The 27,766-nt window shown below is 35.1% G+C and overlaps 1 protein-coding gene across 3 annotated transcripts in view; it reads left to right on the forward strand.

The window, feature by feature from the left end:
- LOC123530617 (uncharacterized) overlaps positions 1–27,766 on the forward strand; it is a 120,341-nt gene that overhangs the window by 64,280 nt on the left and 28,295 nt on the right. For all 3 annotated transcript variants that reach the window (XM_053522119.1, XM_053522121.1, XM_053522120.1), the window contains exons 6-8: positions 22,648–22,868; positions 23,403–23,447; positions 25,716–25,859. In XM_053522119.1, coding sequence (XP_053378094.1) covers positions 22,648–22,868; positions 23,403–23,447; positions 25,716–25,859 — 410 coding nt within the window. The remainder of the gene's footprint in view (positions 1–22,647; positions 22,869–23,402; positions 23,448–25,715; positions 25,860–27,766) is intronic.

Below are 27,766 nucleotides of genomic sequence, written 5' to 3' on the forward strand. Positions count from 1 at the left end.
CAGTCGTAAAGTTCTCTAAAACTCAACAAGAAAGGACGAGTTAGACAAAGTTCTTAGTAGATTTACCTCTCCAGAGCAGTAACTTCTGCACAACAAACATTGGGTCTTCAATGAGGTGTTGTACTGTACTTTAGACCAAGTTGAAACTATTCATTGATAATGGTGGGATTTCTTTGATAAAGTTTTAAAATTTATGTTGGCTTCTATAAAGAATAGTGACATGCAAGAAAATGAATTTCCACTTATCACTGTTAGAAATTAATGGTTTGTTTTAAAAATGGGTGACATTTATGCTTAAACTGCAGTGAATCATGGAGGAGTATGGAAAATTGCTGACTCTGCAAAATTACAATCTTGACTGATACTATTGATGTTTCTACAGACTGGGTTCTGAACAACTGCATGTCTCTAATAATCAGATTTGATGGCACTCAGACAATGAATGTATGCAACAGTTTGTCCAGACAGTAGTGCACAATCAGCATTTTTATTGGCTAATATTGCACTGCATGTCTGACCAGTTTCTAAGCTCTCTTGGTCAGTTAAAAGGTCATTTTTGTAAACAATATTGATTCTCGAATTAAATGGGCAGGATAAGTTTTGAAAGTCTCTGCTAACAAAGGTTAGATTTAAGTACGGTTAATCATAAAGTACAAAATAATCCGTATAAAGTAGTTAAAGATGAATAAAAGACGGATCTTTATCTGCATTCAGGTTAAAATAATACAGAAATAATACAAGATCTAAGGAAATAGATTAATCTTGGATCTTGTATTAAAAATAACAAAGAAAAATAAAGTGTTTATATCCTTTCCTACGGGCTAGGTCGGCATGTTGGCTTGGTTTGTAAGATTATTTTCTCAAGGTCGCTTCACATACCATTTTTGTTTAGACTTAGTAGAAGAATTTTATCAATTTTTGTCAAGCCCGCTTGCGGTGAGCTCAATATAGTTGCCACTTTTGGCGGTTTGATGTGCGTGCGTCCATCCGATTTTGTCCGGACCATAACTTTGACATTCATGGACCAATCTTGTGTATATTTGGCATGAATGTTTACTTCAATGAGAAGGTGTGCCATGTGCAAACCCCATGTTCCTATTTTAAAGGTCAAGGTCACAGTTGGAGGTCAAAGGTCAAATTGAAGTTTGTCCAGAGCATTTCTTCTTCATGCATAGTTGGATTTTGATGTAACTCGACTTGAATGTTCACCATTATGAGACGGAGTGTCATGCACAAGAACCAGGTCCCTAGGTCTAAGGTCGAGGTCACACTAAAAAGTCTTGACAGCTGGCGGGCTTGACATTCTGTCCGTGGGCATACTTGTGTTTCCTTTTACATGTGGGGCTTAAACTTTGTAAAATGTATTTATACATTTAAGTTTTTGCCAATTTTAATTAAGCTACTCGCCCACAGTTTGGGTGAAATTTTCAACATGTTTATTTCCACCAAGTTTGACAGGGAATGTATATATGACATTGAAAAATGATAAATTGGGCGATAATAAAAGTAAGATATTGGTGAAAATGCAAGAAGAATGTACATTTTGTGTCTTATTTCAGAAGCGTTGCAATGGTTTACTACCTTCTGCACAATATTTCTGGTTATTTATCAGAATATCTTGTGAAAATGTTGTCAGTAAGTTTTTACCACCAGTCGCTTTCAAGAGTACTTACTTTTTATGGATTTTTGAAAGAAATTATTTTCCGCCTAAAATGTACAGGTTAGTCCCTTAAACTGACCAAACAACAGTCTGATCTGATTCCAATAAAACTTTAAATAATACATGATCCAGATTATGTTTTTTTGATGTGGTTCCTGTTCATGATTCATTATGCAAATGGATGACACAAATTACATTACATGAGACAAGCAGCCATTAGACATATTACATCTAAATGATGTAAATCCTTTGGCATAAACAAATTTGTCATTTTATGGTTTGTTCATCATAGTGAGTTTTTGTACATTAAGGAAGATAGATATTTCTAGGTTTTGTCACCAAACTTGTCGGACAAAGGCACAAACCCGTCCTCAGATGAATGAATAATGGGTGGTTTCAACCCACAAACAATACAGACCTGTCACTGATCTCACACATGGCAGGTAAATTGACACCTGTTAGATTTTCAAATATTTTCTCCACCCAGTGTTGTCTGAGTCAAAAAGTAGCCTGAAGACCTGACCGATGGACGCTGGGTCATTAAGTCCAATGTGATTATGATCATGGCTTTGATGTAGTTTCTATTCTGCAGACATGCAGAGATTTCATTATTATAGTTTGAATAATGTTTGTTTTGTATTATTTTAATATACATGTGCAGAGATATTTTGGCAGATGTACATTTTAGTGTTTGTTTACATTTTGCAGAAAAGAATCCGAAACTGAAATCAGATTGCGTGTCAGTTTTATTAAATGGAGACTCCTGCTGATAAAAGTCTCAGTTACTCCTTTTTTGACAAAGATTGTAAAGTCATTTATTGTGTCTGTGTAAATGAGATATTTATAATGAGATGAGATTGCAGATTTTATCTGAAATACAACAGCTAATTATACAATATGAATGTCAAAATGGATAAGTAACCAAACACACCATAATTTATACAATGATAAGGTACAATTTACTGTATTTAATCATGATAGAGGTTGATCAGTTAGGACTTCCATCATATAGTTTTAATGAGTGCCATTAAAAAAGTGTAAAAAATTTAGAGACATCAGTATGGATGTATACATTCATGAACACAATCTTGTAAACCTAATTTTACAGTTCAAAACAATACATGTACATTAACTTATAGCAAACAATTATATTCGTTTATTATAGTTACCAAACAAATGCATTATGTTCATTGCAATCCATATTGATTTCCATCTATACAACCTCTCTATTATCAAAATGTTTTGGTTTGAACCCAGCAGAAATCAAAACTGTATCAAAACAGTATTCAAACCAGTACTGTTGATCTTTCATTATAATAACTGCGTTGTTTTACTGGTTACCTTGTCTGCACTTTAGTGTGGTGGGTTCGAATCCCCTGCGGGGATAAGGACTGCATACCAAATGGAAACCATTTGACACCAAATCTAGATGGACTGATTCATTCAGGCCACCACCAAGCTGAAATAAATTAGTATAAACTTTTTCAGAATGAAGAAAAAAACCTGCTGAGCATATGACCAGAAATTACACTGTTTAACAGTAAATATACTGTTTCTGGCCATGCAGTGACCATTAAAAAGGTCATGGTAATAATGTTTTGTCAACCTTTTTCACACCTTTACACCTAAGGTCAGCCTTCTCTTCAGTTTTTCTGTATCAATTTTCACCTGTTTTTTAATTTTCTGCCCATTTTATCCACCAGCTTGACATTTTCATTTGAACCGCAAACATTTTATCTCTTCTTTTGGTATATGAATGTACATGTTGCCTTAGGGCTCATAAAAAGTAAAAACTCTGCCTTTAAATCGCAACACGATATATCTTTCAGAGTGGGTATGATTTAAGTCAAGACTTTATGGCGATAGTTCAAAGTATTTTGTCAATGTGAGAAAGGTTGAATAAAGAGAAAGAAAAATTATTTTGTTTTTCGGTAGACATTAAGTTTTCTTAGGTATACACAATAATGTTACTTGAAACATACTATAAATTTCATGCTCGGTAATAAAATGGAGAGTACTTAAAAGTTCCATAAATGATTTCGGAGGAGATATTAATGTTTGCTTTCATTTATGCATACTTTCAACGTTGATTTTCAAATGGAACACTATTTCCATTGTGCTTGACTAATCGCAAGAATGAATTTACCGATCGTAAATCCCTATGTTTGTACATTTTATATCTAAAGCAAAGTGACGGTGAAATTCGAATACCAGTAAATATCACAATTTATGTGCTATTAAAATTTTGTTTTACTAGAATGATTTTTCAATACAAGAATGTGTCATTATTGCGAAGTAGGGATTAAATTGTGATGTCCAATTCTTAAATCTTCATAGAAAGTAAAATAAACATTGTGAATGAAGCGTTAAGTGAATATAATATAACAAGCTTAAAGTACACTATATAAAGAACGATATAACACCTCTGCCTGTTATGCAGGAAAAAGGTGTATGAAAGATGTTTTGTCAGTTTAGGCAATGACTGTGTGTGCAATTTGATTGATAAGCTACTCTTATTTTGGCGGGACTTACTTACTAATGACGATACACTGCGGCAGTCTAGCCAAGCGTAATAACACATTCACCATTGGATAAGCAAACCACATGAAGTAGATATTTTGAATTTGAAATTTGAATTTTATCATCACAAGATGTCTTTATTGAATGAAGTTTTGTGAATTCAATGGAAGGATGAGCATTAACTTTTGTATATTTTAATTGAAAAAGAAAGTTGTTGGTTGGATGTTATGATCACCAAGCATGACAAACTAGATCGAGATAAGTCTTGAGTGAATAACATACTTTTTGGATGGGATTTGCTTTTTGAATTTTTAAATAACTATTGAAATAGAGTATATTGTGTGGGAGAGAATTTGAATCGTGGGTGAATTGAAGCAGATACTTGATATACATGACGTATCATATGACGAAAAATCATATTGTGTAAAGTATATACCAGTAGTTGGATTTGGACTTGATATTTTATCATGTACTTTTTTTGAGGAGATATTCTTTCATTTTTGGTCTGATATGTGACCTTGACATTTTGTATACTGCGTGTGCGCCATGTATGACAGACAGGGATATTTAATACACTGTGTATAACTGAAGGACTTGAAAGGAAAAGTTGGAATTAACATTGATTTATTGAGGAAATTACGTGCTTTACCATAACAGGACACTTGAACTTTCCTTGCAGATGGATTAAAAAGAAACATGGTAAACTTTTTAACACAAAGTTTAAACAGTGACATGTGAAAAACATAAGCTGACTTAATAAAGAAAAAAGTAACAATTTAAAGAGGAATTGACTGCAAGATTTCATCATGAGTGCAAGTACTTCAAGTTACTCCAGCATGCTGGATGGTATGTGGGCACCAGAAGGAAGTGACATTAATGAGAGATTAAAGAGGTTGCAACAGCTTGAGCAGATGCGGAAAGAACGGGAGGCTAAACGCCAAGCTGCATTAAAAGACACCACAACAGGGGTAAATATTGTTAGAACTGCACCAGAACCTGACACGTCTTCTCGTTTTAGATTTCGACGAACTTTATCATTGCGCGATGAGGACACATATGATTATGGTGGTGCGAGACCTAAAATGGGTGGCTTTAGCACATATGGACAGGAAGATAACCAAAACACTGGTAGTCTGTTTAGCGGTATAACTGCATCCATTTTGGGTCCAAGGAAAGCTCTAAGAGGAGAGTATTCGACTCGTAGAAGGTTAGGAAGCGGTGATTCGGACGACTCAACCACAAGTTCAACATACTCAAAATCTAACTATGAATACACAACACCAAATTATACTGAAAGTTCGTATGGTAGAAGTTACTCTAAACCAGAAGGGGACTCTGATAAAAACCTGTTTTCAGGTATTACAAATTCTGTCAGGAACAGGCCTGGATATGAAGGTAGTTATACCAGTAGAGTGAGGTATGAACCACCAAGTACGGAAGATAGACAGAATGGTTTTGTCGATGACTATAGTAATGAACAAGAAAATAATGTGTTTGAAAATGGTGAACATAATGAAAACAATGAGGAAGAAGATCATGGAGAAGAACCAAAATACTTCATAGAAAGACTGAAATATGGAAATGGTAATTTGCAGTCAGAAATAAATAACACCAATAAACATATCCACTCAATACCAACTGTTCCACCATTCAAAGAAAGGGATTTGGAAAATAAAAGTGAGGAAGCTCATAATGAAGATATGCCAGACTTGGTTCAGCCAACATATGACATTTTGTCTGTTGCACAAGAAATAAGCACTACTTTTGGAAACCTTAAGAGTCCGACTTATTTAACTCCTAAGAAATACAACCAGAAAAATAATGAGCAGAAAACACCTTATTCTCACGAAACTACAGATCCGAATGTTTCTGTGACATATGAGATACAAACAGTTGACTACGACAGTTCTGGAGATGAAGCTGGAAAAGTTTTACCTGTTAGAGAAAGTATGTATCAAGCTAGTACCTCTGAATGGAATGTTTCAGACCAGACACCAGGAAAACTTGATCAAATGCAAGAATTCTTTACTGGAGAAGCTCCGGGAGAAGACCCCAATATTTCAAGAGAGCTTGATGGTGAAAAGGTTAAAGCTGAACTAGAAAAGAGCTTTTCAAATGTACAGACACCTAAGAGTAACAGAAGTAATGGAAGTAAAACTCCAAAAACTCCAACAAGTATGAAAAGGAGTGCAAAGAAGGATAACAAAGTAAACAGAAGTAAATCTCCACTCGATAAATTGAAAAGTTCAGAAAGCGAAAATGATTCAGTTGTTACATCTGAAAGTGAGAACGATACTAGATGTATTAAACAAACCACACCAAGAAAAACTGCTACACCAGGTAGTGCTAAGAAAGGGGAGAAAAATGGAATGAGTTTAAGTGATAAACTGGCCAAGCTTGAATCACTTACACAGGAAAAGAAGCGAAAACATTCTTTTGGAGAAAATGAAGTGAAAAAACCTATTCCAAGTTATATGACTGGAACAAGTGCAAGTCAGAAAAAGAGAGCTAGAGGAAAGGATGCATCACCTAAACCATCTAGAGATTTAAAGAAAGATGTAAGAGAACTTAAACAATTTGTGCATGAACATGCTTCAGAACCTAATACTCCTGTTACTTCTCCAACCAAACAGTTTACTGAATTTGTAGAATTTACAAATATAGAAAGAAAGACAACAAGAGAAATGAGTGTTCAAACTGAATTCATAATTGACTTTCCTGATATTAACTATGTTTGCAAACATTGTGGTAAATCAAGCTTTGATGAAGTGCAGTCTCAATTACTAACTGAGGAAAATCTAAATAAAGCATTAGGACAGAAAACAAAGAGAGGAAGTCCAGACAGTGAAAAAGCTAAACCCAGTGAAAACAAAATAAGTTCAAAAGATTCTGTGAAATCTTTTGGAGAAACAAGTACAAAGTCTGAAAAGAGCTACAGATATAAACCCAAGGCGGTAACAGGTACACAAGGCTACATGAAAGGCACAACTAGCAGTAGGCTAAGAAACAGTGCAAGTAATCTGTCAAATACAGATGGAAAAGCCAGAAAAGGGTCTGCACCTGAAATAGTACACAGGGCCGAGCTCGAAAGTGCAAAAAGTACTTCAAGTTTGAAGGGAATCGTCTCGCAGAAAACAAAGGCAATTGAAAATTCTAGTAAGAGGGAAAAGACTAAGCCTGCTTTGTCTTTGTTTAGAGGAAGCAGTGTAGAGAGAAATAAACCTGAAACTTTTCATAAGACTTCTCAGCTTGCAAAAAGTAAAAGTGTAGATCAGGTCCATGTTCTAAAGAATGAATTGGAGAATGCAGCCGATAATGTAGAACCAGAAAAACAGATCACTGAAACAAAAGCTAAACAGAAAGAGATTTTACCAGTTAACATTGCTCCACTAAGTCCTGGAATGAATAGAAGCCATACACCAATGAAACAGAAAGAATCCAGTCCGCCAAAAGTTGCACCTAAACCACGAGCTGTTGAAAAACTAGATTTATCTTCTCTTGACACACCTGGGTTCCCAATGTCTCCTAGGTCGCCTGTGTCTCTTAAGAAGCCTCCTCTTGCATCTCCTCGAGTGAAGGATACAGAGATCAGTCCTAGAACTGAAACATCTGAAGTAATAGATGATGATAACAAAAGTGTAGAGTCAAAAGGACAATTTACAACCATTGATGATAATCCATTTATAAAAAATGATACTAGAAGAAGAAATAGCCTCAGAGGCCATGACAAAAGTGAATCGGTTTGGGAAAAGGCTGAAACCAGATCAAGAGATTCCTCATTAAAGAGGTCAAATTCAACTTCTGGAGCAGACCGTGAAAGACCAGGTTCAGGTTCATCATTAAAGCGTCATAACACAAGTGCTGGGGAGAAGTCAAGCGTCTCTGAGCTAACATGGTCTGACTCTGGATCAACTGGAAGCTTGAGAGGTTCTAAATCGAGTTTACATGGTTCAAACACAAGTTTAAATAGAGAGGGCAATTCTGCTTTTCACAGACCAAGAACTGTTTCTGTGTCATCAACAACAAGTCAAACCAGTCAAAATGCCATGCTAAACTTGCTCTCGCCAATTGGAACAACTCGTCATCCAGTTTCTGGTGCCATGGAAACTGATGTCGATGCTGCATACAATGATCACGTAATTGACAAAAACGCTGAGACACACGATGAAGAGAGTGTGAACAGAGCTCATCTGGAGTTTGCTAAGAAAGCTTGTGACATGCTAGAATTTGAGCCGAAAAAGCGCGACTCAAGCAATGAGAGTGATAAAGGTAAAAGTAAAACTGAAGATGATAAAGAAAATAACAATATCTTTAAGAACATGAATGGAGAAAACACTGGTAGTCTGCCTAATGGAACTGGACCTGGTAAAAAGGAGAAGGGAAAGAAAGGCTTCCGCAAATTGTTCAGGAAATAATATAAATATTATGATAATGACTTTTGATTCTTGTATGAGCATTTGTTTTTACATTACACTTACCATACCAGATATAATATCATAAATTTTATAATGCATTTGTTCTTTGATGATGGTATATAAGTGAAAGTTAATATATATAATTATCGTATTCAGTCTTTGGTAAAATGAAAAAAAAAGTTTTATTCACAAGGTACAAAAAAATGTATAAGTTAATCATTTATTCTGAATTTTTATATATCTGTACAGATGTACATAGATGCTGCTATTTAGTACATGGAAAGCTTTTAATTAATTGTTAAACATATTAGAGTTGTTTAAAGTTCATGCTTGTACATGTATGCATACATTTAATATGGATGGTACAGATCTTTTTGAAAGGCTGAATTTTCAAATTATCTCCCTTTTATATAAAAATAAGTTTGAAATGTCTGTTGATTCACTGCTAGAAATGCATGTTATTATCAAAACTTAATCTCTGCTAATATTACTGTATTATTAAGTTATAAGCTGATCATTTAATGTTTTATTTTTTGGGGCACTAAAAGCTGTTGATGCTTCCAGTGAAAAAGTGTTTCATTAGACCACATGAACCTGATTATTTAGATTAAACAAGTGTATGAGCAACTTTCTTTTAAAGTATGTAACTATTTAAATATTAAGTATTTTGCAATGAACTTTTAAAGGGATCATTTCACTACCTGGTTATTAAAAAGTACAATGGCATTTATTTCTTTGATGTCTTGAACTCATGATGAAATATTTTTGTAAATGTGTGGTGACTTATTTGAAAGTTTGTAGAGTACATAAACAAATTTTATATCAAAGTCATTGTCCCACAATTCATAAAGCTGAAAGGATTTTCAGGATTGGACAACAGTCTGAAATTTAAAAAAAATGCTGACCATGCTACTGCAGAAGTATTTATTTAGCAAATACTTTTGAATAGAATGAATTTCTGTAGTTTCCTTAGTTTAAGATGAAAAGACTATTACTTTCATGAATAACAAGAAAATTACATTTCTTAATAATGTTAATGAAATGCAGATGCACTTGAAATTTATTTCTAAAAATGAATCAAGTCTGCCATTTTGTTTTTATGTTGCCATGGTAACCAAATTGTTGTCATTTTTGTCAAAAGTTGAAATGTTCATAACTTTCTTATTTTTAAGTCGAACAAATTTCACTGCCAGCTTCAATGATTTATTAAAATCTAACAGACAAAAGGATCATTTATTTTTGAACCATGTTGCATTCCCCTTTAAAAATGCAAATGAGGCTCTCTGCAAAAGGTGAGGAAAAAGTCAACAGTATATTATATAAGGTTGTTGAAGATTGAATACTTCATTTGATAGAAGCATTTTAGTGTTTTTGAAAAATTGTGATAACTGTATTTTATTTATGTTTTGTTGTTGTTGTTGTTGCTTAAAGATTAATGACCTTGGGCTTGTTCAATACTTATGTTTCTTTGATGCATCGTTTGATGTTATATAAAAGAAGAAAAAGGATGGGTTTTAACAGTTTTAAGTTATATCACTATTTTTATTTGATGCTTCTCACATCTATGCCAAATATTAATTGTTAAATGTTTTGTCGGATTTTATTTTAACGGAAAATATTTATATGCTGAAAGACTCTCTAAGTCTGAAATTTATATTTCAGACTCACATGTTACAGAAATTTAATTTGCTGTAAATTTTATATTTTATGCATTATTTTATATCCTACTGAAATTTTTCCAAGCTTCTCCTTTCTGTTTAGCAGCTACATTTGTGCTTTAAGTTTCATAAAAATCTGTTGAGTTTTACGAAGTTTTGTGTAGAATTATTTGCAATTTTTGTAGGGCATTTCCTGGGTGGAGTACATTTTTGCCTAGTTTCATTAAAATCTTAAGCAGTTTTGTAACACTGGAACAAGTAGAAAATTCAGCTGTCTTAATTTGGACTGAATAAGGCTCCTGAAGTTCTTACTTATACTTGCTTATTTAAGTATGCTTAATATGATACAAATCTATGCAAATCTTTTGCCAGGATATTATACAAAGCTGTCATTGTTGCTTTTATTGCTTGATATAATGGTGGTATGTTAGAAAGACTGAAGTTTAAAGGACATTTTATGTTTTAAGATAAAAAATCTTTAAATGAAACATTATTTATTGTTAGGTTTTCTTATCTTAGTCATAAGCGGGTTTAAACTGTGTTAGAAAGGTTATGCCCTGTTCACAATAGATTAATTTATGAATAGAAAGCCATATTGGGATAACTGTGTTTGGCCTTGATTATTTTAGCAGCATACCATAATATTATATTGTGTAACATTTTGCACTTCTTAACATGTATATGCAGCGTGTAAACAATTCCTTATATTCATCAAGATTTTTTTTTGTCATGAATATATAATAGTTGATGCTTTGCAAATCTTATTTTGAAAAAGGTATATTTTCTTATGTCCCCTAAAGGGAGACATATAAGTACGTTCCAATAAAACTTTATACAAATATTAATCATGAATGATGAGAAGGTGACTGTCATGTTCGAGAATTGACCTGTATCTCAAAATGGTCAAGGGCACTAACTCTTACCCCTGCAGCGTGTGATGTGCTATATCAGTGTCTTGTATATTTTGCCAACAACATATAGTATAAAATTTGTCCAATTAAAAGCAGTACATACCTATAAAACAATTTTATAAGCTAGACAGACATGCCAGCTTTGTGCCAAGGTTCTTGGCTATTTTAGTGGATTTAGAGCAACCAACTGTACCAAATTTCAGTAAATTATGTTAAACTATATTTCCATTGTTACCGATCAGATTTTTTACCTGTCAATGCAAATTGTTACTGATCAGATCTTTTTACCTGTCAATGTTTCTATAATTTATTGGTGTGTTTGAAGTTGATACTGTATGTCATACCATGTGATTACTATAAACTATGCATATATTAGCATAATGAATAAATGCATTAAGGTTTTCATGGGCTTGATTTATTTATCTTGGATTTTAATGGCTACCTTTATTTCCTCAAGATTGATGATGTGGTGCTTATAAAGTGCTTAACTTTTTATGGTTCCAAACTTGAAACTCATAATTCAAACTCCCTTATGTTAAACATAGTCAAATGGATTGTAGCTTATATAATGATGAACGATTTACACATACTTTTGTTTAGAATGACATCTCACAGATTATACTGTAAAAATATCTTTGATAGGATACTATGTCATGTATGAGCATTATACGCTGCACTGTTCTGTTTCATTCTGGCATTGATACATTTGCAGCAAGGATCCCTTTATCCTGACAAATTTCTAAAATGGACTTGTCCATCATTCAGTTTGGGCAATACCACTTACTTCTCAAAGGGGTGTTCACTGAAAATGTTCTGTCTGAATAGCAAACAGTGCAGACCACGACCAGCCTGCACATCCGTGTTCTGCATTGACTGCAAAGACCGTTTTTTTTATTACTTCCCTTTAAGGTTGTTATGGTACAAGTTAATGGGCAGTTTTCAGCTCGACTATTCGAAGAATAGGGGAGCTATCCTACTCGCCACGGCGTCAGCCTGAGCGTGAGCGTCACACAAATGTTAAAGTTTGCGTACCACCCCAAATATTTTCAAAGTCCATTGAGATATTGCTTTCATATTTTGCATACTTGTTTACCATCATGACCCCAGTCTGTAAAAAGGAGGAGGCAACTCTATCAAGCATTTTGACTGAATTATGGCCCCTTTTCGACTTAGAATATGCTTATTGTAATGTTAAGGTTTTACTCATAGCTTATATTATACCATCAAGCTCTGAGAATAGTCAAGCGCTCTGTCAACTGACAGCTCTTGTTAAACTAAGTGCTTTCCTAAATATATAATTATGCATACTCTATATCTGGATAACTGCTTCGTTTTTTTTTTACATAAAATAAAAAACATTATGAACTTTAAATTCAGTACATGTAAGACTGACTTAATATAGGTTAATTTAAATCCTTTGCACAATCACCAGTATCACTCCAGGAGAACTACGTTCCAACGTAAGTCAAGTCTCATCGATATCATGTGACATACCTCAACGATGAAGCTACGGTATCGCTTCGAATGACCTTGTTGATTCACTTATTATGTGTAATTAAGCATATATTTTACGTTTTCATAACTGAAAAGATAAGTTTGATTTGTAGAAGATATATTAGCTATTTGCAGCATTTTGCAAGATACAACGAACTAGTTACAAATACACTTATGTAAGCTACATAAATGTTGCAAGGCCGCAACGATAACATACATTATGTGACAACGTCTCACATACAATGTTGCGAAGTCTCAGCGTCATAATTACCATTTGAACTTGTAGAAAATTACACTTATTACATAGTACGTACATGCGTACGCCGGTAATCAATACTGTATAGATAATCAGGATCGTAAAGCATTACCTCAAGAACTTTCCACATAAATTAGCTATTTCGTAACAAATGTTTTCAACACAATGTGCAGGCGTATTGCTCATTTTGTTCGCATATGATAATTATTATTACGCCGTGCAAATGTTAGACGTCATAACTCGTAACCATACAAGGCGCAAGTGCCCTCAGGATGGATATTTCTGTCGAGTTCGTAAACACATAACTGTTTTTTTTTCTTGCATATCGTATAAAAATTAGCGTTTCATTCTGACAGATCATTTTTGTTGCATGCTGTATTTTACAGATAACAACAGAAATTTAAAAGCAATTAGAAACATTTCATTTCCAGTACTTATTCATATGGCAGAGCATGCACCCACAGCGCGGGAAATAAACGTCCGTAAGCCGAAGTGACGCCATTACATTCAAGAGAAGCACAATAACAAAATTCAACTTTAGTTTTATCGTTTAAAGCGCAACGGTATGTTCTTTCCGTAAAATAACGTATTTCAGACCGACAAAAATACTACATGTAAATAGGACGAAGAGAAGGTCTCAAGGTACATGATATTGTCTAAGTTCACATATACAATACCATATAATATCAAAGCAGCACAAGTTGTCGTAACCAGCACGAGAGCCATCGCATGGGGTGCCATATGGGTTTTGCAGGCATTGGTAAAGTCGACAGAAAGGCCAGTCCGGTGTATTTTTCCTAAATATGAAATGAACGTATATGATAAAAAAGTCAATCAACGGCTGGTTGTGCCTTCTGGCCGCAATGGCACACCTAGTTGCATAATGGTCCTCGGAATAAAGCCCTTGGACGATTATAACACTAGACGTGCCATTATGTCAAGAAAGCACAACCCAGTCGTATATTAACTTCGTAGCAATTCTTCATGAAATGATTTTCTTTTCAACCCTGAAGTATGCTTTATGTAAGAAAGTACAACTATCAAGTCATTTGATTTTATACAACATGTAGCCTCTTATCTAAATGGTATAGAAACTGAAAAACCCCAGTAAATGCTTGAACAAACAAAAATGCACTTTAAACTTTTCTTACACGATTATAGGTACACGTGTAATAAACAGGTAAATAGATGAGAGAACGGTGTCTTTTAGTGATAATGGCCCTAAAAGAAAATAATAGCCCTCAGGCTATTATCACCTTGGCAGGGCCATTATTACTCAAAGGCACCACTCTCCCATATATTAAACTGTACATATTGCGGAGAACGCTTTCATATCGGAGAGTAATGTTTTCTAAACGTTTAAATGGAAAGAATCGCGTGATGTCCATGACGTCCACGCGCACGTTGCGACATCTATTTGACGTTTCAACTTGCGGAAAATATGAATGCGCGTCAGCTTGATTTGTTTATTAGATTTTCAGAGAAATTCTTCTCATATTGTTCCTGTTTTTCGTACCAGAAAGAAAAATTTAGACATAAAGTAATTAATTGATAGTAGGTATGTAATAAAAACCTTACCAACTTTGTATGTGGATATATGCACACGTTCTTTCGCGGATAATATTGCGCTCCTAAAGTCGCGCAATATTACTGCTGCAGAACAAGTGCATTATATCCACATACAAAGTCAATAACCTATAAATATTGATGTTTTAGTTTTATTTCGGGTGCGTGTCGTCAATTGTGACGTCAGTTTCATGGATGTCGTTAGTGTTTTAAGTTCTTTAACTAGGACATTTTCAGTTCCACTTGGGTTAAAGGACATTTTTTTATCATTGATATAATGAATAATACACACGTAGTAATTATAAAAAGATTTCTAGATTGGCATCGATAAATAAGCATTCATTCTTCATAAAGTCGCGCAATATTTCTCAATTTCCACTGCAGAACGCGTGCATATACCTAGATACAAATCTAATAACCTACGATTACATGCTTACTTCAGGTTTCTTAGTTGCGTCCTGTGCTTCAAAAGAGTCTTTTTACAGACTTAATAATAATTAAGGTGTGCGCATGCAATAGTATAAGTCAACTCCGCGCTACCCCGTACATATTGCTAGTAAGATATCTTGGGGAAACCGTCAAATGATAATAAAAGAAACGGATAAGAAATACTAGTACATATGTACATACTTTGAATAAAATCTGATTTTCAGTCACAGACTTGCTGGTACATTTCACTCGAATATATGTAATGTTTAGCCGCAAGACTTCGGTGAGTGTCAGTAACGCTTACCTATGTCGCGTTTAGAGTTAGTAACATCATCGGTTAGAATGAGGAACATGATATTAAATAAATATTGCCTGTTTATGATAAAGAAGTTGCAGTAATATATTTCTAAGATTAACTGGCATTGCCTTTAATCGATCATTGACTGTCAGTAAGTATTGCTGTTGAAAAGTGTAGTATACTTGTTTTATTCTGGAAAATAGCAAAATGCTTCTATTTTCTAAATAACAGACAACTGTTTTTAAAATTTAAATGTTTTGATAAATTTATGCGATTACTTTTGGAATCTGAATACATGTTCAATTCAAGACATAAGTAAATATCATAAAAGTAATTGCTATATATGAAAATAATATAAGCCGTGTCATATTGAGCGATACGGTAACCAGAAGTCGTTGAGATATGTCACATGATATCGTTGAGACATGACTTACATTGGAACGTAGTTCTCCCGGAGTGAGTATTTCTGTATAGAACCATAAAGATGAAAACCTTGATTAAAACTACATTATGAAATCTCTTGTGCATAAAGATAGGTAACAGTGATAACAAATAGGCATTTTGAGCTTCAAAAGAATTTGATGTAAATTGTCATCCTGATTAAATTCCTTGCCCTGTTGCAATTTATCAACCTTTAGTCTGCAGGCAGCAAGTAATTATCCTGCCTTTGTGACCAGAGCAGACTGAGATCAGCCTGCACATCATTCTGTGCAGGCTGATCATGGTATGCACTTCGCTATTTGGTCAGTAAAATTTCAGTGAACACCCCTTTGAAAAATAAGTGGTACTGCCTTAAAGGTTAAACACTAGAGCAAGATGACTGTTCTGACTGGTCCGAGAGTTTCAAGGGAAGTTTGGTATATTGACTGCTATTTAGAAAAAATAGCAGCTTAAAATTGTTGTGAAAGGGTTATATTTATCATAATTAGTTGGAAGGTTCATTAAATGAAACATACTGTAGATTACATCAGTATTGTCGACAAGTTACTTGCTCCTGGCTAGCTGGGAAGTTGTTAGGTAAACAATGCATTATAAAGACTGTATTTGTTAAAACTGAAAACAAGTTTGCTGTAGGGATATTCTAATGAAGACAAATTGTTTGCGTTAGTGTGACTAGTCTGCAGAAACTTTGAAAAAGAGGGGATTTTAGAAAATGTTAATTTTTTAGCTCACCCGGGTGAGTTTTTATGATCGCCCTTGAATCATCCGTCGTCCGTCCGTTCACAATTTCTTGTGAACACAATAGAGACCACATTTTGCAACTAATTTTAATCATACTTGCACACCACACAACTTGTATTGGCATAATATCTCTGTTCCTTTCAAAAACTGGCCAGATCACATCATGGGTTCCAAAGTTATTGCCCCCTAAAGGGCCAAAATTTGCTATTTTGGCTTTTGCAGCCATATAGAGACTTCATTTATGGTTTGATTTGATACAAACTTGCAAGGTATCTTTAACAACAATAGATCTTGGATCCCATGATTAATCCATCAGATCCAATGATAAGTTCCGAAGTTATGGCCCCTAATTGACTCCTGAAAGAGCCAAAAATTTTAATTTTTACCTTGTGAACATGATAGAAGTGACATTTTACATTTTGATTTTAACCACACTTACACACAACTTAAGTCACAATAAGATCTTGGTTCCTTTCGAAAACCGTCTAGATTCCATCATGGGTTTTAGAGTTACTGCCCCTCAAAGGGGCAAAATTCCCTTTCAGCCATATAGAGGTTTTATTTATGCTTTGATTTGATACAAACTTGCACAGAATGTTTATCTTGATGATCTCTAGGCAAAGTTCTCAACTGGGTCATATGGGGTCAAAAACTAGGTCACCAGGTCAAACCAAAGGAAAAGCTTGTTAACCCCTTACAGGCCACATTTATGACTCTGTTTTCATGAAACTAAGTCAGAATGTTTATCTTGATGATGCCTATGCCAAGTTCATGTGGGGATCAAAAACTAGGTCACCTGGTTAAATTAAAGGAAAAGTTTGTTAATACTTTTGAGGCCACATTTATGACCGTATCTTCATGAAACTTGGTAAGAATGTTTATCTTGATGATTCCTAAACCAAGTTTGAAACTAGGTCATGTGGGGTCAAAAACTAGGTCACCCGCTCAAATCAAAGTAAAAGCTCGTTTTCACTCTAGAGGCCATGTTTATGACTCTATCTTCAAGAAACTCGATCAGAATGTTTATCTTGATGATTCCAAGGCCAAGTTTAACAGGTGAGCGATATAGGGTCATCAGACCCTCTTGTTATTAAAAATGAATCTGTAAAAGTTTTCTAGCAGTATAGTCTAAATTAGTGGACAACGGCATTATAACTCTTAATTGACTGTCGCTGTCCCATTATAGGGATGGCAACTATAAATATCATGTCATAGAATAAGCCATCTTGATAAGCTGAATGAGTAAGGCTACAGGCAGTACTAAGTTGTTCTGTCAACCCTCCCACTTGAATCAAAAGCATGTAACATATGAGTTTCTGACTTGTTGTCTACTGTCTCAGCCAAGGAATAAATTCATGGCCTGTAGATTAGTAGATACTGAGTCAACTGGTCAGGCATTTAAAGTAATGTACAGGGCCCAACCTTGAGCATTGTTTTAACTACATTTAATAATTTTGATGACTGCATGGCTGTAGAAAGTCAACCTGACTGGCTTGTAGAATGTTACGAAAGGTCAAGGTTACATTCATCACTAATATTCTAGGGTAAACATTAATTCATGTGTAACAAGTTCTCACTTAAAGGCAGTGCAAGAACATTTGAAACATGGAATGGTCAACTAGTTAGTTATAATTAAGAAGTAATTTGGTCTAGCTGGAATCAATATGACCTTCCAAATAACGGTCATAAAGCACTTTGAAATTCTAAGATACTGGCATTAGACTATGAATGAATTTTGTTCTCCACCATTGACTGAAGTGGGAAAGTTGTCAAGAGTTTGTGGGAACATTGAGTCGATTTTGTTTGTTTGATTTGGGTTAAAGCACCATTTTTCAACACTTTTTATACACCTGAAGGGACTTATTATGCTATGACACCAGTGTCCGTCTGTCCATCCATCCGTCCATAAGCAATTTTGTGTCCGCTCTGTAACTCTTGAACCCCTTGAAGGATTTCAAAGAAACTTGGCAGAAATGTTCAACACATCGAGACGACTTGTAGAGTGCATGTTCTGGATGGCTCGCTTCAAGGTCAAGGTCACACTTAGGAATCAGAAGTCATATGACTGCTTCGTATCCGCTCTGTAACTCTTGAACTGCTTGAAGGATTTTAAATAAACTTGGCACAATTGTTTACCACATCAAGACAACATGCAGAGCGCATGTTTCGGATGGCTCACTTGAAGGTCAAGGTCACACTTAGGGGTCAAAAGTCAAACCTGAATCCTTTGAAGGATGTCAAAGAAACTTGACACAAATGTTCACCACATCGAGACAATATGCAGAGCACATGTTCTGGATGGCTCACTTCAAGGTCAAGGTCACACTTAGGAGTCAAAGGTCATATGACTATGTTTCGTGTCTGCTCTGTAACTCTTGAACTGCTTGAAGGATTTTAAAGAAACTTGGCACAATATTCACCTCATCAAGACGACATGCAAAGAGCATGTTTCGGATGGCTTGCTTCAAGGTCAGGGTCACACTTAGGGGTCAAAGGTCATACCTTAGGGCGTATATTGCTCCACATTGCGGTGCTCTTGTTCAGTTACGTAACTCAGGTAGTTAACCTAACCAGTGTTCATAGATTCTGCACTAATACTAATCAGTGTTCGCTGCAAGTAACTGCCAACTTCTCCAAGTGAATCAGAGATGGAGGACAATTGATTTCAGACCCAATGTCTTGATGAAAACATACTCCTTGCTTTAGGATCATACTCACAACCATGCAATCCGTAGATCTACACTCAGAGGACAGGCCACCTTGAGTTGAGGAGCATTGTCATTATAATACTGATATACTGTGGAAAAAGTGATCTTAAACCTGTACAGTCTTTGATTTACTATAGCAGACAAACCCTTTTTGATCAGCTTACTCTGGGTACCATTGTTAAGCTAGTGTAACATTTTTATTTTGAAGTGTTGTTGAATCAATGTAAGAAGATTGGAGAGAAATAAGTGGGAGGAAAATACATCAAGAGGATTACTGTGGGATTTTTGTATTGAATCTGAATTTCAGTGTAGTAACATTAAATGTATTTTGTGGGTTGAAATATGCCATTAATCAAATCTCTTATCTTGGAGGATGACATAATGTGTGGGTTGATGTTTACTGAATGTTCAAGTTTGACATAATAACCAAATAAAGGATTGGCTAAATGAGCAACCAATGTTACTTCTGTTTATTTGTACTTAAGGGGAGATAATTCTTATGAAATTACCCCATGCAAAATACTTTTAGACCAAATGCAGTGTTTTGCAATACCAAAGGTATGTCAAGCGCATAGTAAGGATGGTGCAGATGTTTTAATACTTCATTTGTGAAAAGTAGTGCTGTCAAGCTTGAAAGAAAGATGGTACTACAAAAATGACATGTTATACTTTTATTTTTTTGCTACTTTCTGCGCAATTTATAGCAAAATATGAAGTACTAGATTCATAAATGACTCGTACATACAACATATTATGGCACTCATAGATGGGTATTTAACCCTTACCCTGCTAAATTTCTATAATGAACTTGTCCATCTTTCAATTTGGATAGAAACATTTATTGTTAAAAGGGGTGCTTACCAAAAAGTTACTGACTGAATGGGGAACAATGCAGACCATGATCAGACTGCAGGCTGATCATGATCTACATTGGTCCCAAAGGCAGCTAGCATACTATGGGTTAAATAGATACTGTTTAAAAGTTAAGATTGAAAAAAAAATTAAGAAATCTTGTATCCGATGCCAGTTTATAAAATGCATAATGTCTGCATAGATAATTTGCAAAATAACATATTAAGCAGTCACAATCAATTTTCCTGACATAGACAATTGCTTGCTGAGGCAGTTGAAAAAACAAATTTCAAAGCCGAATATCTCAGCTTGAACTGATGAGAAAATTACCGGTTGTATATGGTAATTTGATGCAAAGTGCAGTATAGGCATGCTTAATTATTTCAGTATATGCAGAATACCTATCATTAGAAAAGAAGCGCTTGAGATATAGAATGATAGTTTACTTTTTGGTTGTTTGCTTCTGGTTTGTCACAGTTTTATATTAAGCAGTATTTGGATGCCTCCTTGGCCCAGTGGTTTAACGGCACTGAGGTTTAATCACTGGTTCTGCACCTCTGGCAGGGTTTGAGCCCTGCTTGGGTTCTTGTATGAGGAACCCATTTAACTGGCTTGTGGAATGTTGCTGATTCTACCCAGGTTTCAGCTGTGGCTGAAATGATGTTCGAAAAGGGCCCCTAAGATCTTCCTCTACCTTTAAAGCTGGAAGGTGACCCCGTTACTTACACAATGTCAGTATGACTTAAAAACCTACAGAAAACAGTATTTATGTAACTGCTGTCAGCTGATCTACCCAGTGTTTCTGGATTTAAGAAGTTAAAATGACAACTTCCTTATAAATAAATATAAATAAATATGAGATGAATTTTAGTTCACAACAAAAGTAACTTGACAACTTCCCCACATGAATATAAGATGAACGTCAGTTAACGACATAAGTAACTGACAACTTCCCCGCATGAATATAAGATGAACGTATAAGTAACTTGACAACTTCCCCAGATGAATATAAGATGAACGTCAGTTAACAACATAAGTAAGTTGACAACTTCCCCAGATGAATATAAGATGAACGTCAGTTAACAACATAAGTAAGTTGACAACTTCCCCACATGAATATAAGATGAACATCAGTTAACAACATAAGTAACTTGACAGCTTCCCCACATGAATATAAGATGAACATCAGTTAACAACATACTAAATAACTGACAACTTCCCCACATGAATATAAGATGAAGGTCAGTTAACAACATACTAAGTAACTGACAACTTCCCTACATAAGCATATGATGGAGGTCAGTTCACTTCAGAATTAACTGACAACTTCCCAACCTGAGTATAAGATAGACGTCAGTTCACTTCAGAGTTAATTGAAAACTTCCCCACAGGAATATAAGATTGAAATCGATTCAGAGTTAACTGAAAACTTCCCCACATGAATGTAGGATTGAAGTCGATTCAATGTTAACTGAAAACTTCCGTACATGAATGTAGGATTGAAGTCAGTTCAATGTTAACTGAAAACTTCCCTACTTGAATGTAAGATTGAAGTCAGTTCAGAGTTAACTGAAAACTTCCACACATGAATAGAAGATTGAGTTCACTTCAGAGTTAACTGAAAACTTCCCCACATGAATAGAAGATTGAGTTCACTTCAGAGTTAACTGAAATTTTTCATACTTGAATAGAAGATTGAGTTCACTTCAGAGTTAAGTGAAAACTTCCCTACATAGATTAGATTTGAAGTCAGTTCAGACTCAACTGAAAACTTCCCCACATAAATATAAGACTGAAGTCAGTTCAGACTCAACTGAAAATTCCCCACATGAATGTAAGATTGAAGTCAGTTCAGAGTTAACTGAAAACTTCCCACCTTGAATATAAAACTGAAGTCAGTTCAGACTCAACTGAAAATACCCCACATGAATGTAAGATGGAAGTCAGTTCAGAGTTAACTGAAAACTTCCCCACTTGAATATAAGATTGAAGTCAGTTCAGACTCGACTGAAAATTCCCCCATGAATGTAAGATTGAAGTCAGTTCAGAGTTAACAAAATATAAGACTGGTCAGTTCAGAGTTAACTGAAAACTTCCCCACTTGAATATAAAACTGAAGTCAGTTCAGACTCAACTGAAAATTCCCCACATGAATATAAGACTGAAGTCAGTTCAGACTCGACTGAAAATTCCCCACATGAATATAAGATTGAAGTCAGTTCAGACTCAACTGAAAATTCCCCACTTGAATATAAGACTGAAGTCAGTTCAGACTCAACTGAAAACTTCCCCACATGAATATAAGACTGAAGTATGTTCAGATTTGACTGAAAACTTCCCCACATGAATATAAGATTGAAGTCAGTTCACTCAGAAGTCATTTGCTGTCTAATTATGAGGGAGAACATTTGCCTTTCTTGAGAATTGAGCCTGTGACCTTTAGGTTTGTAATCTTATGCTTCTCTAGCTGACATTTTAGGCAAATTTATGATAGCATAATATTTTTTCTAACCAGATAATAGTTGAAGATTCATTCATTCTTTGTTTTAATGTCAGCTAAGTTCATAGTTCTGTAAGACAATATTAGTGAACTAGTTACTGTATTAAGTCTTCAGTAACTTGATAATCTTCAAAAGTTTCAAAATGTCAAAATAATATTACAATTCTGATAACCATATTGATTTTTTTTTAATTTCAGAAAACGTTAAACAAAAACAGGATGTTACACCTAAAATACAACAGTCAACTAAAACACCAGCAGCTCCTCAACCTGGTAGCAATGTTAACAAAGCCGAAGTCATCACTAAAGGTCAAAGTTCAACAGCAACAGCAGCATCTGGTATCCATGGCAACAAGGATAATGATGAGGAGGAAGAGCTTGTTGTGGATACAAGAGTCAAGTTTAGAGAATGGGATCCTGTAAGCTTAACTCTAACAAATTTCTTTTTGCAATCAAACACTACTCACTTGAATATTTGTTGTCCAAGCAAACATTTCACTTTTCTTGTTTTTTTATGATTGGTTCTTTTGAAATCCTGGAACATATTATATCAAGCAATTTTTCCTCCTCTTTTAGACCTCCAAGTCTTGACTCTGAGAGTGAGGGGATTACTGAAAATGATGATGATGACCTCAAGCAATAGATGTTTTACTTTGTTAGAAATAATTTATTATGTAATACCTCATTTGAAAACAGACATGAACATAATAAAAGTAATGTTCCTTGTAATTCTTTGGAAGCCATAACTACTTAAATAGACAGACTGAGTAGATAATGTTAATTTTGTCTTTTCATCTATGACTTATTGAAAGAGACTGCTTTGCATAGCTTTTTGCTGCATAAATGCTGTATTTAGATGGGCTTTTTGTGTTTTGTCAGTACAATTTCTGCCGCATTCTATGAGTTAAGTCATGTATCTACATTGCTATAGAAATGAACATTTAACATTTCAGTGCAAGTTGCTGGCAAAACTATATGAAGTCAGAATGATGCCAGACGTAAGTACATGTATAGGAAAATATACTAGTTTTGTTACAAAAATTGATGAGGTGGAAAAATATTGTGTGAAGTTGGCAGCTTTGAACAAATGCCACTTAATAGACTGGAAAGGCACAGTGATACATTTAAGAAAATTCAATGGTCATTCACCTTAAGCCTGCTGATGGCAAGTGATTCTACCTTTGCAGCCAGTGTAAACCAAGATCATGGTCTGCTCTGTTTGCTATTCAGTCAGTAAATTTTCAATGAACACCCCTTTGATAAACAAGTGGCACTGCCCAAATAGACTGATGGACCAGTCCATTTTAGAAATTTAGCAGGGTAAAGGTTAATTACAGTGATTTCTGCATACCATACTTGGCAGTGTAAGTTGTTGAGTTTTAAAATACTGTACAATGATGTTTTTTTAGCTCACCTGAGCAATGCACAGTTGAGTTTTTCTGATCGCTCGATGTCAGGGAGTCCATGACCGTAGACTGCGACTGTCAACATTAAGCTTGTGTATGAGTAGAGGCTGTATTTTTCAATTAATCTTCATGAATATTGGTCAGAATGATTAACATGGATAAAACTAGGCCGAGTTCGAAATGGGTCATCTGGATCAAAAACTAGTTCACTAGGTCAAATCAAAGAAAAACCTTGTGTATACGATTAGGCCTGATTTTCATTTAATCTTCATGAATATTGCGTTCAGTAATAAATAACTTTGATGAAATCAGGCCGATTTGAACATGGGTCATTCTCGGGTCAAATACTAGTGTCACTAGGTCAAATCAAAGAAAAACCTTGTGTATGCGATATAGAAGGCGGTTATTTTTCAATTAATCTTCATGAATATTGGTCAGAATGAAACCTGATGAAACTAGCAAGTTCGAATATTGGGTCATCAGGTGTCAAAAACAAGGCCAACTAGGTAAATCAAAGAAAAACCTTGTGTATGCGATAGGGCTGTATTTTTCAATTTCTTCATGATATGGTCAGAATGAAAACCTTGATGAAATCTAGACCAGTTCGAAGTGGGTCATTACGGGTCAAAAACTAGGTCACTAGGTCAAATCAAAGAAAACCTTGTGTATGCGCATGAAGTAGGCTGTATTTTTCAATTCTTCTTCATAATTTTTGGTCAGAAATGATTGCCTTGATGAATTCAGGCAGAGTTCGAAATGGTCAACCGGTCAAATACTAGGTTCACTAGGTCAAATCAAAGAAAACCCTTGTGTATGCGATAGAGGAGGTATTTTTCAATTGATCTTCATGAATTTTGGTCAGAATGATTACCTTGATGAAATCTAGGCCGAGTTCGAAAATGGGTCATCTCAGTTCAAAAACTAGGTCACTAGGTCATATCACGTAAAAACCTTGTGTATGCGATAGAGGCTGTATTTTTCAATTGATCTTCATGAATTTTGGTCAGAATGATAACCTTTATGAGATTTAGACCAAGTTCGAAAATGGGTCATCTGGGATCAAAAACTAGGTCACTAAGTCAAATCAAAGAAAAACCTTGTGTATGCAATAGAGGCTGTATTTTTCAACTGATCTTCATGAAATTTAGCCAGAATGATTACTTTGATGAAATCTAGGCCGATTTCGAAAAAGGGTCATCTGGGGTCAAAAATTAGGTCACTAGGTCAAATCGAAGAAAAACATTGTGTATGCAATAGAGAATGTATTTTTCAATTGATCTTCATGAAATTTGGTCAGAGTGATTGCCTTGATGAAATCTAGGTCGATTTTGAATATGGGTTATCTGAGTTCAAAAACTAGGTCACTAGGTCAAATTAAAGAAAAATCTTGTGTATGCGATAGAGACTGTTTTTTTTTTCAATTGATTTTTATGAAATTTGGTCAGGTTGATTGCCTTAATGAAATCTAGGTCGAATTTGAACATGGGTCATCTGAGGTCAAAAACTAGGTCACTTGGTCAAATCAAAGAAAAAACTTCTGTATGTGATAGAGGCTTTATTTTTCAGTTGATCTTCATGAATTTTGGTCAGAATGATTGCCTTGATAAAATCTAGGTCGAGTTTGAACATTGGTCATCTAGGGTCAAAAACTAGGTCATATCTAAGAAAATGCTTGTTTTATCGCAAGAGACCAATTTTTTGGTTCAATCTTAATGAAAATTGGTCAGAATATTTGTATCCATGAAATCACTAGGTCAAACAGGTTTTACACTGTTATGGAGTGTTTCTTAGGTGAGCGACCTAGGGCCATCTTGGCCCTCTTGTTTGTCTTTTCATATTATTGTCATTTTTACACAACAGAATATAGAGGATATATCCCACAAGTTTATTGGAATGGAGGGCCTCATGGAGAAGTTGCCAATGAACAAGAAGAAAGCCACACTGCTGAAAACATGGAAGAGACGGTTTTTTCGAGCTCAAGATGGCTGGCTCCATTATTATGAGGTAATCATTAAGTGCAATATTATAAACTTATTGAATGGCTTGCCAGTCAATAGTGAAAACAATTTCATGATGTCTGAAGGACTGCTGGTCAATGAATATGATTGTTGACCAGCAAATCATTCAGTATATGAGCCGTGCCATGAGAAAACCAACACAGTGCGTTTGTGACCAGCATGGATCCAGATCATCCTGCGCATCCACACAGTCTGGTCAGGATCCATGCTGTTCGCTTTCAAAGCCTATTGCAATTAGAGAAACCGTTAGCGAACAGCATGGATCCTGACCAGACTGCCTGATGCGCAGGCTGGTCTGGATCCATGCTGGTCGCAAAGCCACTATGTTGGTTTTCTCATGGGGTGGCTCAAATGAAGAAAAGTGCTAACATTAGTTTACTTGAACCTTGTTAGTGCTATAGTCTAAGTAGGAAGATGTTACTTATGCCAGTACCACAGACCTAGAACAATTAACTGAAACCAATGTGAAACCCAGTAATAACACTACAATAAAAATGGAATGTATTGGCACGATAGGGTGTGGCTGACCTTTTGTAATCAAGGTTAATTCGCTTAGCTGAAGATATATTATCTGAACCTTAGAACTGCCCTGTATATATTTCAGCAAGTAGTGTTTATATGTGTAAGCTGTGAAATGTCTACCTTGTCAGGTGTAGACAGAATCAAAATGTGTGTAAAATCAGACAAAAGCAGTTTGATCTCGTGTCATAACTTACTGAAGATCTGCGCTTGAATACTAAAGAACCTCCCTTTACTCATTGTCTGCATTGCAGAAAACTTCATCTTCCTGAAAATGAGACTTTTTTTTCCAGCATATTAATTTATCTGTATAAAAAAGAATCCTCTAATTTCGTGTCTGTAGAAGTTCCATTTAATTGGTGAGCACCAAGGTTGATAGCGTTCCCTCCTGATACAGAATTCTCATTAGTTTAAAAGGTCTCTGTAGGTGAAGGACAAGACTACAAGCAAGTGATTGTGTGGTCCCAGGGTGTGCCATTGATTGCTATTTATTTACAATTTTAAGAAGACTTTGCCTGAAGTCATTTGTCCTTCACCTCTGATTAATGAGCGGAAGTTGTGTGCAACTTACAGACACAAGTTTAGGAGCACTGGTTAGGTTAATTGACCACCGTTATGAAGAAAACAGCTTTAAGCCCAATACCTTTAAAGGGCTTTAAATAGGAAAGTCCCACACAGTAGCAGATACAATATTGTTAAGGGGTCTAAAAGGGAGCAGTGGTTTTCGTGGTCTTGTGGTTACTGTGTCAGCCTCTCAACTGGAGGTGGTTGGTTTCAGTCCCACATGGGTCAAGACCACACCTTCTTGTATCACTGTAAGTACTGATTTTTCCAGGAAGTAGAATCAAAAATGATTCAAATAACTTCAAGCTTTCTTTGCAGTTGAGCTAAAACAAATTACAAATTAGCATAAACCACTAAATAGTAGAAAAAGTGCTGAGTGTATAATGGGAACAGTTTTCTGAAAAAGAGTACATGTACATATATGTACATCACAGTTTTTCAGAAAACAATATAATTATTATATATACAGTCATGTATTTAGAAACAGCACAGAAAATCCCCCATGCAGGGAGGGTGATCTTACACAGTAAGGAAAAGTAGCCTGGCTTTGGTTTTCTTGCAAAAGCAGTTATATATAGAACCAAATTTACACTGGGACTTCTGGTTCAGATTGTTGTGAGTAGTATAGTTTATATGTGCTAGATTTTTGCTTCTGCAATTCTCTCGTAATTAATCATTATTGACAACCATTTCTATCTCTATGCATGAAGATGATTTTGTTGCGTTTGTTGAATACTGCCAAAATTTGCATATTATTTGCATGCAATCTGTTTTGTTGCATTTGGTAATTGCCTGATGAATATTCATAAA

Source organism: Mercenaria mercenaria, chromosome 13 (genome assembly GCF_021730395.1).
Source record: "Mercenaria mercenaria strain notata chromosome 13, MADL_Memer_1, whole genome shotgun sequence".
In the NCBI taxonomy this organism is placed as follows: domain Eukaryota; kingdom Metazoa; phylum Mollusca; class Bivalvia; order Venerida; family Veneridae; genus Mercenaria; species Mercenaria mercenaria.